The 12,508-nt window shown below is 47.4% G+C and overlaps 1 protein-coding gene across 2 annotated transcripts in view; it reads right to left on the bottom strand.

Annotated features, from left to right (window-relative positions):
- Positions 1-12,508, bottom strand: part of AJAP1 (adherens junctions associated protein 1) — an 80,400-nt gene that overhangs the window by 19,709 nt on the left and 48,183 nt on the right. For both annotated transcript variants that reach the window (XR_003092068.1, XM_025193409.1), the window contains exon 3: positions 917-1,004. Coding sequence is in view for 1 of the 2 variants with exons in the window: in XM_025193409.1 (XP_025049194.1) it covers positions 917-1,004 (88 nt within the window). In the remaining variant the exon portion in view is untranslated. The remainder of the gene's footprint in view (positions 1-916; positions 1,005-12,508) is intronic.

The following is a 12,508-nucleotide window of genomic DNA, read 5'->3' as shown; positions in this document are numbered from 1 at the left end:
CTGAAGCAAAGCACTAACCTATTTTACCATATGCATAGCTGATGCTAACGAATAAATGAGAGCAAATTAAGCTAGAACATGAGCACATGAACACTAAAGGGAATGTGAAGCATGTAAAACTCGCTGCATTCAAGAGGCTCAGAAGGTGAGTTTCAATCCCTAGAGCTGTAATAAAAGGCCAGGAAACATCATTATTAAATGCTAAGCCAAACTTTTGTTTTAAGGAATGGCTTAGACCCAGGCAGGAATTCAGAGCCCAAACAGCAAGCCAGAGAAAAAGTCAGGTGGCCCAGGACAGGGTGAATTACCCTGGTCTCCCGAGAAGAGGTTGCTATTAGAATACTCAGGAACAACTAACCTAAGAGGGTGCAATATTATATCATGGCAGTGGGAAAGCCAAGGGGAGCTAGGAAGTTAAGCTGAATTCTTCAAGTCTGCCAATATGCAAAATCCCAAATGTGCAGGCTTTTTTGGCACTTTGTTTTAGGAATCATGAGAGTGTGTGCTATTTTAAAGCCTGTCTAATGTGTGTGTAACAGTGCAGATATTTGTTTGGAGGGTGATGACTTTTTTCAGTCTTGCAAACGTAGCTGCCTGTGATGGTGATGGGCATGATGCCAAACTCTAAATAAGAATTTAAATAAATAATAAGACTCGGATATCAAAGTAGCCCAGGGGCGATAAACAAACACAGAATTTCAATGGAAGCATACGGCCCAAATTCCCTTGCCTTCTTTAAACAGTTCAGCTTAAGCCATAATTTCTAACCTGCTCTTGCACCTAATAGCTGAAATGTTGGGTTTTTTAATTCACAATTGAAATCGTTAGCTCTGCCCCCACTCCCAATCTTGCCCCTTCCACACACTCCAGCAGCACCCCCAACACTCAAGCCAAGCATATGGACAACAGACCTTACCAATTTTTTAACACAAGAGTTGTTATCAGAGCAGCTATGACCATGATGAGAGACACTGTGATGGTGATAATCTGATGGACTGCCAGACCTGTGAAGAAAAACCAAAAGAGAGTAGCAATAGGAAGCAGAAGGGATCCAGGAGAACAATGAGCCAAAACCCCACCTGCAACCAAATTACTCAGTAGAACCTTGGAGCTGCACCCATGGCACATCTTCACCGTCCCGGGAGGCAGAGGCAGAGCAAGCAACAGGCAGGGCTTTAATTCCACATTAGGACTGCCAGGATGACATCAGGATTCAAACACTGAGATGGTGGATATTGTTGCTGCCCCCAAAAATGGCTGTGTAACTCTGTACCTTGCAGTCTGCCCCCGTATGAGCCTGCCCCTGCCATGTTATCCCAGACATACCCAGAAGGCTCCCATTTCTGATTCAACCAAGCTTACTGCTTGGGAAGATCTTTATACCTTCTAACCTTAGAGTTTGAAGGTTCCTTCTGTTGCTTCTGCACTTTCCTGCCAACAAGCCCTTGGGGCTCTGCCTGTTGCTTCTTCATCACCCACCTCTTCTCCCCTTGCTCCTAGTAGCCAGCAAATTTATGCTTCACTTTTCAGTCTCCTTTGATTTTGGGGCCTCTCTGATCCGCTCTTTGGGGTTGCCCTTGCCCTGCCAAAGTGATTGTGTCTGGTTGCTCCCTGTTACAGCACTGCAGACAGGCCTAGCTTTCTGGGCTCGGGACAGACATACAAAAAACCTGAGCCTGAATTGATTCATTCTTTGCAGGTTAGTCTAACCTGGCTAGGCTAAATCAGTTTTGTAACCAGACAGACATCTCAGACATGCAGGCACATGCCTGCAGTGGCTCAGGCTAGAAGCTGGGGGGGCTAGAGCAGCCCTCTCTTCCTTTGTACAGGGCTGAGCTGAAGGGGGCGTGGCCAGGGAGGGGTCTCCCTCCTTGATAACAGAGCATTTATCAGTTCTGTTATCAGCATTTAACACCCCATCAGAAAACAAAATCTTGCTCATTACAAGCTTTTCATAAACAGCTTTTTTCCAAAGGAAGGAATGCAGGGACATTACCATATGAGCTGCTGATTACCTCCAAAAAGCCCTAAGTGGACACTGTCCTATCTGCCTTACACAGCATTAGCTAGCATACCATACGCTGGCTACAGTCTGTGCTGTGGGAGAGAGGAGGAAGGGATCTCTGCTTAAGCAGTGAGTGGTGAGAGAGGAGGAGGGGGGCACGGGGAAGCCAGCAGACCCTCCTGTGCCTTCAGGTGTCTACTAGAGCTCTGCCCAGGAAGCAGAGGGGAGGGGCCAGCTCTGCCATGGAGCAGAGAGCCCCACCCAGTCCAGAGAGCATACTGTAATGCTGAGGATGTCTGATTTAGCTTAAACCAACAAAAGGTCTGGGGCAGACATTGCATAAACCAGTTTGAGCCAAATCAGTTAAGTCTGATACTACATTCAGCTAGGTTTATCTCAAACTGGTTGCAGCCATTTTCAGACTGGTCTATGTACACTGAACATTTGTCCTATTACAGGTTTAAACCAGTTTCTGATCACTAAAAATGGCTTATGTGTAATGTCTGTCCCTAGGGGCTCACACCATGTAGCACCCCATATTCCTGGTTTGGTATGAACCCAGCCATAGGCCTCCATGGAGGCTCTCCAGCATGAAGAGGCTGTGCCAACATATCACCCTTTGTCACTGGGCATCCCCATGCAAGTCACACCAGCTAGACTGACAGGCTGCCTTCCACAGCAGGGAGAGAGCATGGGAAAATCACTTTCTTCCTAGAAACTCCACTGCATCTCAGCATTTCTGGGCTTAGCCTGGGCTGGAAAGCATAAGGCATCAGTCCTCTTCCAGCTCCCCCAAGGATAACGAGGGACATCAAAGGCCTCACAAAGGACAAGGCAATGCAAACTTCTTCCACCCTAGCCAAAACCATGTAAGAATGCAGTGCACCTCATTTCTCTTCATCTCAGCCTCACAGAGAAGTACCCACTGTTAGGGTGGGTTTGAGGACATGATACCTTTCCAGTATAAAACAGACACACACAGCCTCCCAGATCATTTCACTTGGGGTCAGTGAGCAGCCAGGAGACAGGAGGGACTCGGTTCTCCATCTTGCATTATAGAAAATAATCTTTAAACCAGGCTTCTCATTTTCTATCCTCTCAACTCTGTTCCTTGTCAGTCTGAATTAGGCATGAAGCACTGAAGAAATGTAAAGACAGATATCTCTGGAGGGAAAAGGAAACTTCTGCACAATCTTGTGGTGGGAGCAGGATTAGCTATACATAATAATTACAGCACTAAGTGCTATCACTTAGAAGGTCGGACAGGCTCATTTTCTTTTAATTCACCTTTCACGGGCTATAATTTTGGCTTGTGCATCATTCCTAATGAATAGTTTGGAAACAAAAGCATCTCCATGTACAGTATGTTTGTGGTTTTGAACTGCATTACAGTTGCAATTTTGTAATGAAATGATTTTGCTGGCTGCAGCCCAAGGATGTGTTGGGTTGTTTTTTTTTTACAAACAGATGTGAGAGCTCTAAGAGTATCACTCGGGTAAAAGATGTTTTTAATAAATAAATAAATGTTAGCATGACAGTGAAATGAGTGTGTGTGTGTACATAGAGGTCCCATATTTGTATGTTCCCCATTTGTTTTCTTGACTTGAAAGAAATTGCACCATTTCAAAAAATGGCCCCAAGGGAGTCTCAAGCTCTTCCCTGAGGGTAACTATTATGGCTGTGCAAAGCTTCAGTCCCTAATTTGATTCAGCGGAGATTCAGCCCAATTCAGTGGCTGAATCTCCAAATGTGAATCAAATCAGAGGACCCTTTCATCTCTCTGAATCTAATCGGAACCCTCTGAATCGATTTGGAAAGATTCGGACATAGACGCAGCTTTAAAAGTTTTTTCTACATACCTTGAGGTAGCAGGCGTGGCTCATAATCGCTGAGATGATGGGGCACATGGAGCATCCCACAGGAGTGTGGGGGTGGGGGGACCCTTCATGTGCTTGGCGGTGAACCCAGAAGTGGACTGGAAGTACTTCCAGTCCACTTCTGGGTCCACTGGGGAACATGCAGGCCCCCCCCCACATGCCCCCAGATCAGTAACTGGGGCCTCCTGGGTCTGGAGGGAGGGGGAGGGCACTCAGGGTCCCCCTGCGGGCAATCGCCAAGCTGTGGAGGCATGGGGGGGAACCCCAGTGTGCTCCCCGACAGACCTGGAAGTGAACTGGAAGTACTTCCAGTCAACTTCTGGGTTCACCGCTGAGCACATGAAGCCCCCCCACCCCCACGCCACACTCCTGTGGGACACTCTATGTGCCCCACCATTGCAGCAATCAAGAGCTGCGCCTGCTACCTCAAGGTATGTAGAAAAAACTTTTAAAGCTGTGTCTATGTCTGAATCACTGATTCTCCAAATCAGCATCAAATCTTCAGATTTGGATTCAGCTGAATCGAATCAGGGACAGTGATCTGAATCAACGAACTGGATCATTGTCCCTGATTCAGGCTGAATCCGAATCAAATAGGCTTCTCTTTGCACGTGCCTAGTAACTATCACTTCCAAAGAGAAGATCTAATGCCACAGGGCTGTTTCCTGACTGGCAGGAACTGTGGCAACTCCTGCAGAAGTCACTGAGAGAGCTGTGATAATTTTCTCCAGTTTGAGGACTTGCCTCCAATGCATCCTTTGTTAGACTGAACTGATTTACTGATGCAAAATTTCCTGTAGCCTCAGCATTTCCAAGCATGCTGTGACAGAGGCAGGCCAGCCCAGTAGTTTGGAAAGAGATATTAACTGGAAGGGGAGATATTGACTGATATTCCTGTGACTGGTGACGCCACCTAGGAATGATGCCTGATGCTAGTCTGTAGTCCAGCCTCACACCTCAGTACTAGGGCTGTCCGAAGCTTTGGGTGCTGATTCGATTTGGAGGAGATTTGGCCCAATTCAGTGGCTGAATCTCCAAATCCAAATCAAATTAGGGGGCCAATTAAAAGTTCTGAATCAATTCAAAACTCTCCAAATCAATTCAGAAAAGATTCGGAGCACTTCGGTGATTCGGGCAGTCCCCACCTGCTGCAGCAGGGAGCTGGACCCGGACTCCAAGCTGGTAAGTAGGGGCCAGGGAGAGGGGGCTGAAGGAAGGGGGAGACCATGAGGACCTCCACCAGGCCCCATCCCCTGCGTGCTCCCCCATCCCCACCTCAATTCAAAACTCTCCAAATCAATTCAGAAAAGATTCGGAGCACTTCGGTGATTCGGGCAGTCCCCACCTGCTGCAGCAGGGAGCTGGACCCGGACTCCAAGCTGGTAAGTAGGGGCCAGGGAGAGGGGGCTGAAGGAAGGGGGAGACCATGAGGACCTCCACCAGGCCCCATCCCCTGCGTGCTCCCCCATCCCCACCCCCCCCATGGCTGCCCTGCCTGCTGCAGCTCCCGGTGCTTTAAAAAAAAGCTCCCACTCACTGGATGCTGCTGGGCAGGGGGGCAATCCCCACTGCCTCCCACCACCCCATGCTGCATCAGGGGCTCTGCATGAGCCCCCTGACCTCTGCGCACTTTCACAGCGCCCCCATGGCTGCACTTCACACCTCAGCTCTGGCCCTTTAAGAAAAAAAATACAAAAACCCACCCCCCATGCTCACTGGCTCCTGCAGTGGCCTTGGGGCTTCTGGGGCTTGTGCAGAGCCCCCCACATGGGGTGGGGCAATGGAGGGCAGCGGGGGCCCCCCCCCCCCCACCTGGCAGCAGCCAGTGAATTCAGGGGTTTTTTGTTTTTTAAAGGGCCAGAGCTGGGGTGGCAGGGCTGCCATGGGGGCACTGGGAGAGCAGGGGAGGGTCAGGGGACTTGTGACAGAGTCCCATATGCAGCATGGGGCAGTGGGGGGCAGTGGGGGGCAGTGGGGATCCCCCCCACTGGGCAGCAGCTGGTGAGTTAAGGCTTTTTTTTCAAAGAACCAGGAGCTGGGGCGGGCAGGGCAGCCATTGCGAGCAAGCGGGGGATGGGGTCTATGTGATTCAGCTGATTCAGCTGCAGCCAAATCTCCGAATCAGATTTGGCCGATTCGATTCAGGACAGTGTCTCGAATCACTGAATCGAATCACTGTCCCCTGAATCAGCTGAATCTGAATCCAAAGCTAATACTAGCCACTTCGCACAGGCCTACTCAGTACCACTAGTTCTCCCTTCCTCCTCAAAGACTTCTTGCTTTGGGATGTATCTTTTATATGGCAAACTGTCTGAGGCAATGAGTGACTGTCCCTTGGCACAGCACTGTCCACCCGCGGTTCCCCTCTAGTTGAGACTCTTTGGTGCTACCCTTACAAAAATAATAGTGAACAACTACAGTACCACCCTGAAATGGATTTTATCTTTCCCCCTAGCTCTAACATGACATCATCACAAGCACCTTTTAAACTTTTACGTGGCATCCAATCTAGGCTTTGCAGATGAACTGCTCTTGAAGAACACTGCATTACTGAATCAATAGCTGCCTTAGGTACAGCTGCCGTTCCCTTTTTCCAAAGTTTAACAGCCTTAATCTTGTAAAATATTCCACCATCATTACAATCTTGTTGCTTGTATGATGCTGGATGTAAAGGCACCAACATCTCAACTTGCATGTTTAACAAGTTGCGTTGGTGGTGTTGCAAACTGCCTCCATTTTTCATTTTAAGCCTGTGCATATATTTTGTTACCTGCCTGGCTTGCTTTTAACAGCTTGGGCTGCAATATTCAGCAGAGCCAGGAGCACCCCGGGGAAAGACCACGGCTCAAAATATTCTTCTCCTCTCAGGGCCAGTCATTGGCATACACTCTCCCCAGACCCATAATGACAATGCTTCTGCCTGTGTCTTGCTTAACTCAGTTCCCACATCTTTAGAGCATGAAGCTTTTCAGACCCTCCTGATCCCCAACATGCTCAAAGTGCTACTAATTTTCCTGAAGCCTCATTGAAAGCTGTTTCCAACCTGAAGAAGAGTGGGAGACAGAAACTCAGCACGACTGCAGAGATGTAACAATACCTGACAGCTGATCTCTGTTGTGACATTTCTTAACTTCCGAGGAGAGATGGAAAACGCCCTTCTCACTTCACTCAACATGAGAGGTGTCATAACAGAGAGCAGTCGCTATGCAGCTTGCTTGCTTCCTTTATTTCTTTCTGATTCTGCAGCCCTTATTCATGTTAATCAACTATTTTCAATGAGGTCAATGGCATTTACTCAAAGTGGTATAATGCCAACTTTTCAAAGGCCCCTCTGGTAGGGCATTCATTCTTTCACTGAATTGCACCAAAGCCTTAGACATGTATCTTCAGCTGGTGTCAATAGGCAGAGTCACTCTATTAACAGAGCAACCCTGATTATATATCAACTGAGAATCTGGCTGTCTGTGTTCCAGCTATTCAGGTATATGTATGGCTCAGCATTTATGCTTTGCTCATCTAAGCAACTATGCTCCATGCATGCTATTTGTTATTACTTATCTTTTTTTTACTTACACCTCTACTGCAGCACCCTACTTTTGCATCTAGCAGTCTAATGGGGGAGGGGAACCTTTACTTAACATTGCATTGCAAGGATAAAACGTTGAATCTGGCCCTAGTACATACAAAGTGTCAGTGAGAAGTGATATCTTTTTAGGAAATGGAGCAGGCTCCTCTGCCAAAATGCATTCGAAGTATAAATCAAACACTCAGAAATGTGAACCTTGATGGTTTAATATAATAAAACCAAGGTCACCTTTGCTAGCCTGATTCACCAACACATTCACTGCTCAGATAATGATAGCTTACAATGGGATCATTATTCCCCCTTCCCCACCCTCCCTCCAACACACACACACTCTGAAGTTGGTTTGTTAGATATGGCAGAGAAAAATTCAGGATAGGGCCAGGGGTGCACTCAGATACTGGATGCCCTGATGAGCAGACGCTAGAAAGGAGCAGCAGACAAGGCATCAGCTCAAAAGTGAAGTGAACAAAATCTGGCAATTAGCACTATCAGAAAATGCTCAGTGATGATCGAGGGGAGCATTTAGCCCTTCCTGCCTGCCTCTCAGCCAGATTTCTCCCCACTTCTAATGCAATAAAAGCACCCAGTTACGCTGGGCAGGAGAGGGAAGGTGGCCAGAACTGCAGGTTTTAATTCAATTTTTTGTATATCCCTTGCCTTCTTGCTCCCTGTCCCCTCTTCTCATAAACTCCCTTCTATGAGCACTTAGTTTCTGTTGCTCTGCATTTTGGTTTGTATAATTGGTAGTGTGGGATCCCATCGCTCCCATTGTACATTTCCTCCATTTCATACTTTGCTCCTCACAGCTCCCAAAAGCACCAGATTTCCAACATTACAGCCTGCGGGGCATAGACAATGTTGATTGTCTTTTGCATTTAACTTCCTGCAGATCTTTTTCTGCTTTTTTAATTTAAGAAACAAATAAACAAGCTGAACATTTAGCTATTTGGGAATTTTCCCCCCCCATTCCCCTTCACCCCCCCCCCCCACCTCAAATTGTCCTGAAAGAGAGAGAAGAATGGAGAAAAAGGAGAGAAAGATAGCAATTAAGTGCCCCCACCCTCCCCACACACAGCATCCAAGTGTTCAGTTTTCACTGGGAGAAAAAGAAACTTCAAATAAAAACAAAAACTTTCCAAATAAAATTGCTTGGAAAATAACACTATGCTTACTTCTTTGGCCAAGCACAGCCATAAATAAAATCCCATTATCATGGATAAGAGTACTCCACACTGAATATATTTCAAACATAAAGTGAAACTAGAAATGAGTTGCCTTTAACATATTCAACAAACAAAAAGGTAGGTTTAAATTCTCACGTGCACATTTAACTCATACGTTGAAATATCTCACAATGTTTCAACAAAACATGTTTTTGATGGAAAAAAGTTCAGTCAACTCTCAAGATTATTTCAGTAGTCCAGTCTGAAATACAGGCAGTTCGCTGAGTTAATCTGAAGTCAGACAGAAGGTAGGGCATGGTGCACTTTAGAGATTAACTGATTCAGAGATGCATGAGATTTCATTTCTGAAACAGTTTTTGAACAGGCACCCGCTGTGGCTCCCTTATCCCAGTCCAGTGCCATGCAGGCCACCAGATTGCTTCAGGCGGAAGCCCTCAAGCCCACAGACTATGCGAGCAGTCTCTCTCTGACTTTTGCAAGAGCCCTGGTGCAAGAGCGGGGCAGGGAAAGTGTCAGATGATGGGGCTGCAGCACCCTGCCATGGATACTTAGGCAGGGCTGCCACAAAATAGAGCAGCTTTCTTTCATTTTCCTGAAGATGTTCAGTATACTCTGTAGATCTGATCTTGGTTTGTATAATTTAGATGTTTGGGTCTGAGTCTAAAGCTTCATATTCAGGGTCTAATCTGACAAAACTCCAGTCACACGTTTGTGCATGAAAGAGGGGGACTCCTGTAGAAAGAATGCACTGGAGAGCCTGGCTGTTAAGCTTTGGAGCTCTGCTGTTTGGGAAAAGCTGGTAACAGGAAAGCAGTGATGCATAAGAAGCCCAGGGCTGGAAAGCAGAGTTGGAGGCATGTTACATGTGGCTGTCATATCAGCAGGGAAGCAGATAAACCACATACCCAAGAGTTAGTCAATGCCAGGAACAGGTTTCCTCAGTAGCAGCACTAGCAGTGGAGGTGGAGATTGAACTTCCTATACTTGTACATAGGGAAACACAGAGATCAGGCTCCGAAAGAGCATACCTCTCATGGCATGTCCACATTCACTAACTTCACCAGGGCAGAATGATGGAGCCTACAACCTAGCAAGGTGCAGTGCAACCCATTGCTCTCCTGCCTACCTAACCCAGCTGTGCCCATGGGCCATGTTCTTGCTGTGCTGACAGCCAAAGCTGATATAATGGCTGAGCCCACTGAATTCTGGATGAATGTCTGTTCACAACCCTACTGGGAAATGTTTTTAACAGAGCATCAGCACAGGCTAATCTGTGCCCTGTGTATGACGCAGCGCCAAAATATCAAGGGTCATCTCTGCTAGGTGCTGGCTGATTGGGTTGCCCTATCGATTCAGCTGTCCCTGTATTATTCTCATCATTATCACAACAGTGCTTAGGTTTCACATGAAATAGGAAGTCCTACTATGTCAGGCTCTACAGACACCTCCAGCACAAGTCACTCCTCAGTCCACAGACACAACAAATACAGAGGATGAGAGGGGTAAACAGTGAAGTGGTTCAGCAATGAAGCCACTCTCCTGAGCCTCATTGCTCTGGCCCCTGGTTGTGGCCAGATCAACATTTCTTTCTAGGAAACGAGCCATTGTATTTCATTTTCAGGTTTTAGGACTGCAGGATGATCCCAGCGACTTCACAGCTGTTTCTGGATTCCTTCAAACTTTTACTGTCAGGCATTATTATTCCAACATATTTAGTGGCTCTTTGTACTCCTCCGTGATTGCACGTTGTGTCTCAGTGCGGCTGAGAATTGGCTGTCATGCATATAATGAAAAATTATACAAGGAATAATAGCCAGAGACAGATAGATCAGCAAGCTATAAATCAATCGATAGGCTTTCTTTTTTTCCCCTGATAGTTGCATTGTTGTAGTTTGTAATAAGAACAGCCCCTGCAGACTGATGTAAATTGATAATTCCTCTACCTCGAGCCATTGTTTCTTTAATTGTACACAATACGATGTAATAGTGTTATGGACAAAAAACACATTTAAAATTTAAAATATACATATATCCCTGAAGCAAGAACAGAAGGGTTCCTCTCAGCTAGGAAAACATTAATTTTTATTGACTTTCTCATGGGAGGGTAGGGGGATGGGAATGGGTTTAAATTATAGAAAAAAGGTGCACCAAGGTACCTTGCTTTATGAACTCAGAATATATCTCCAGGCTGACAGACCTGGCAGCTCCAGGGAGCAACTGGAGTCCTATCTGAAAGGATAACACTGTGAATCATAAGAAGCACATGCACTGCTCACACTGATCATGCCCACACCAAGCCCACTCCTTCCTATTCAAAAATAATGTTCAGCTGTCCACGAGGAAATACCCATCTTGTAGCTGCCACTAGTAGAGTCTATGGAGAACCGCACTCCCTCTTTCCCGTTCTAACAAAATGGGAGTTGCTGCAGATCATCCTGAGCCAAACGCATCAGCAGCAAGTTTGCTCAGCTTCTGCTTGTCTGCTAGGGCAGACTCTGTCCCGCTCCACATACAAGCCGTCTTACTGTGTATGGGCACGTGGGTCTCTGAGAAGCCGCAGATTCTCAGCCATTTTGACTTAAGAAATTCTCTGTGCTTGTCTCAGATCTGTCAAGACCCCAGGTGCTGGCCCAACCTGCTTTTCCCTGGGGCTAAGTGCTCGAAAAAGGACAAATAACATAGTTCTAGAAAATAAATCCCCCAGGCCCTACTGCTCTCCACCACTACCATGAACACCCATTTGCAGGATGCCCAGCATGTCTCTATGTCTTCTTTTCCCTTCAAGGAAGGACCTTTCGCATCCTCACTTCAGCATTTGAGATGTTCAGCCCACTTTCTAGACATGGTTGGGCTCTTCATTTAGGTTTTATCCTTCTGTGTTTTGTTCTGGTGGTGTTTGAAGGCCAGCCTCTCTCATTTACAATGAAGACAAACTTCTCATCAGGAGCTTTCTCCAGAGAGTGCAAGTGTGGGGCCTGCCTTCTGGCACTGCTATCAGAGGCACACTGCCCCAAGGTGAGCTGCTACCATGGAGCAGTAGCTTTCAGGGCTAAGAACAGACATTACATACAGACCGGTTTAAGTGATCAGAAACTGGTTTAAACCTGTAACAGAACAGACATTCAGTGCACATAAACCAGTTTCAAAATGGCTGAAACCAGTTTGAGATAAACATAGTTGAATGTAGTATCAGTCTTAACTGATTTGAATCAAACCAGTTTATGCAATGTCTGTCTCAGACCCTTGCTGGTTTAAATTAAACCAGCTCCCCCAGAATCTCAGCATGCTCTCTGGGCTGGGCTCTGATCTGCTCCAGAGCTGGGCTGGCCTCTCCCCTCTGGTCTCTAGCCAGAGCAGGGATGGGACATGGCGAGACACCGGGCAGCATGGTCCCGTTAAGGCAAGGTGGGCAGGGAGGGGATTACTTCTTCCCTCCTTTCTCTTCTCCCCCACTGCAGCAGGAGTCTGCCTGTCAGCCCAGTGGGGAACAGAGGGGAGGGGGCTGCAGCAGTGGCCCTGGGGCTGGCAGACCCCAGCTGCATGGCAGAAGGGACCAGAAGGGATGGAAGGAGGAAATAACCCTTCTCCCTGCCCCCTTCACCTTAATGGAGTCGGGGCCCGGCAGCCTGCACAGAGCACCCCCGACCCTGGGCTGTTGGCGTGGTGGAGGAGGAGGGGGAAGAGTACCTCCCAGCATGGAAGATAGCCCCCATCCCCATCCCACGGGGCAGGGAGGGGGTTGAGGAAGAGTCCCCATCTGGGACCGGGCACCCTTCTCCCTGCCCCCTTCACCTTAATGGAGTCGGGGCCCGGCAGCCTGCACAGAGCACCCCCGACCCTGGGCTGTTGGCGTGGT

Source organism: Alligator sinensis, unplaced genomic scaffold, assembly GCF_000455745.1.
Source record: "Alligator sinensis unplaced genomic scaffold, ASM45574v1 scaffold136_1, whole genome shotgun sequence".
In the NCBI taxonomy this organism is placed as follows: Eukaryota; Metazoa; Chordata; order Crocodylia; family Alligatoridae; genus Alligator; species Alligator sinensis.
Note: the sequence above shows the minus strand (reverse complement) of the source record. Positions and strands in the feature narration are given on the sequence as shown.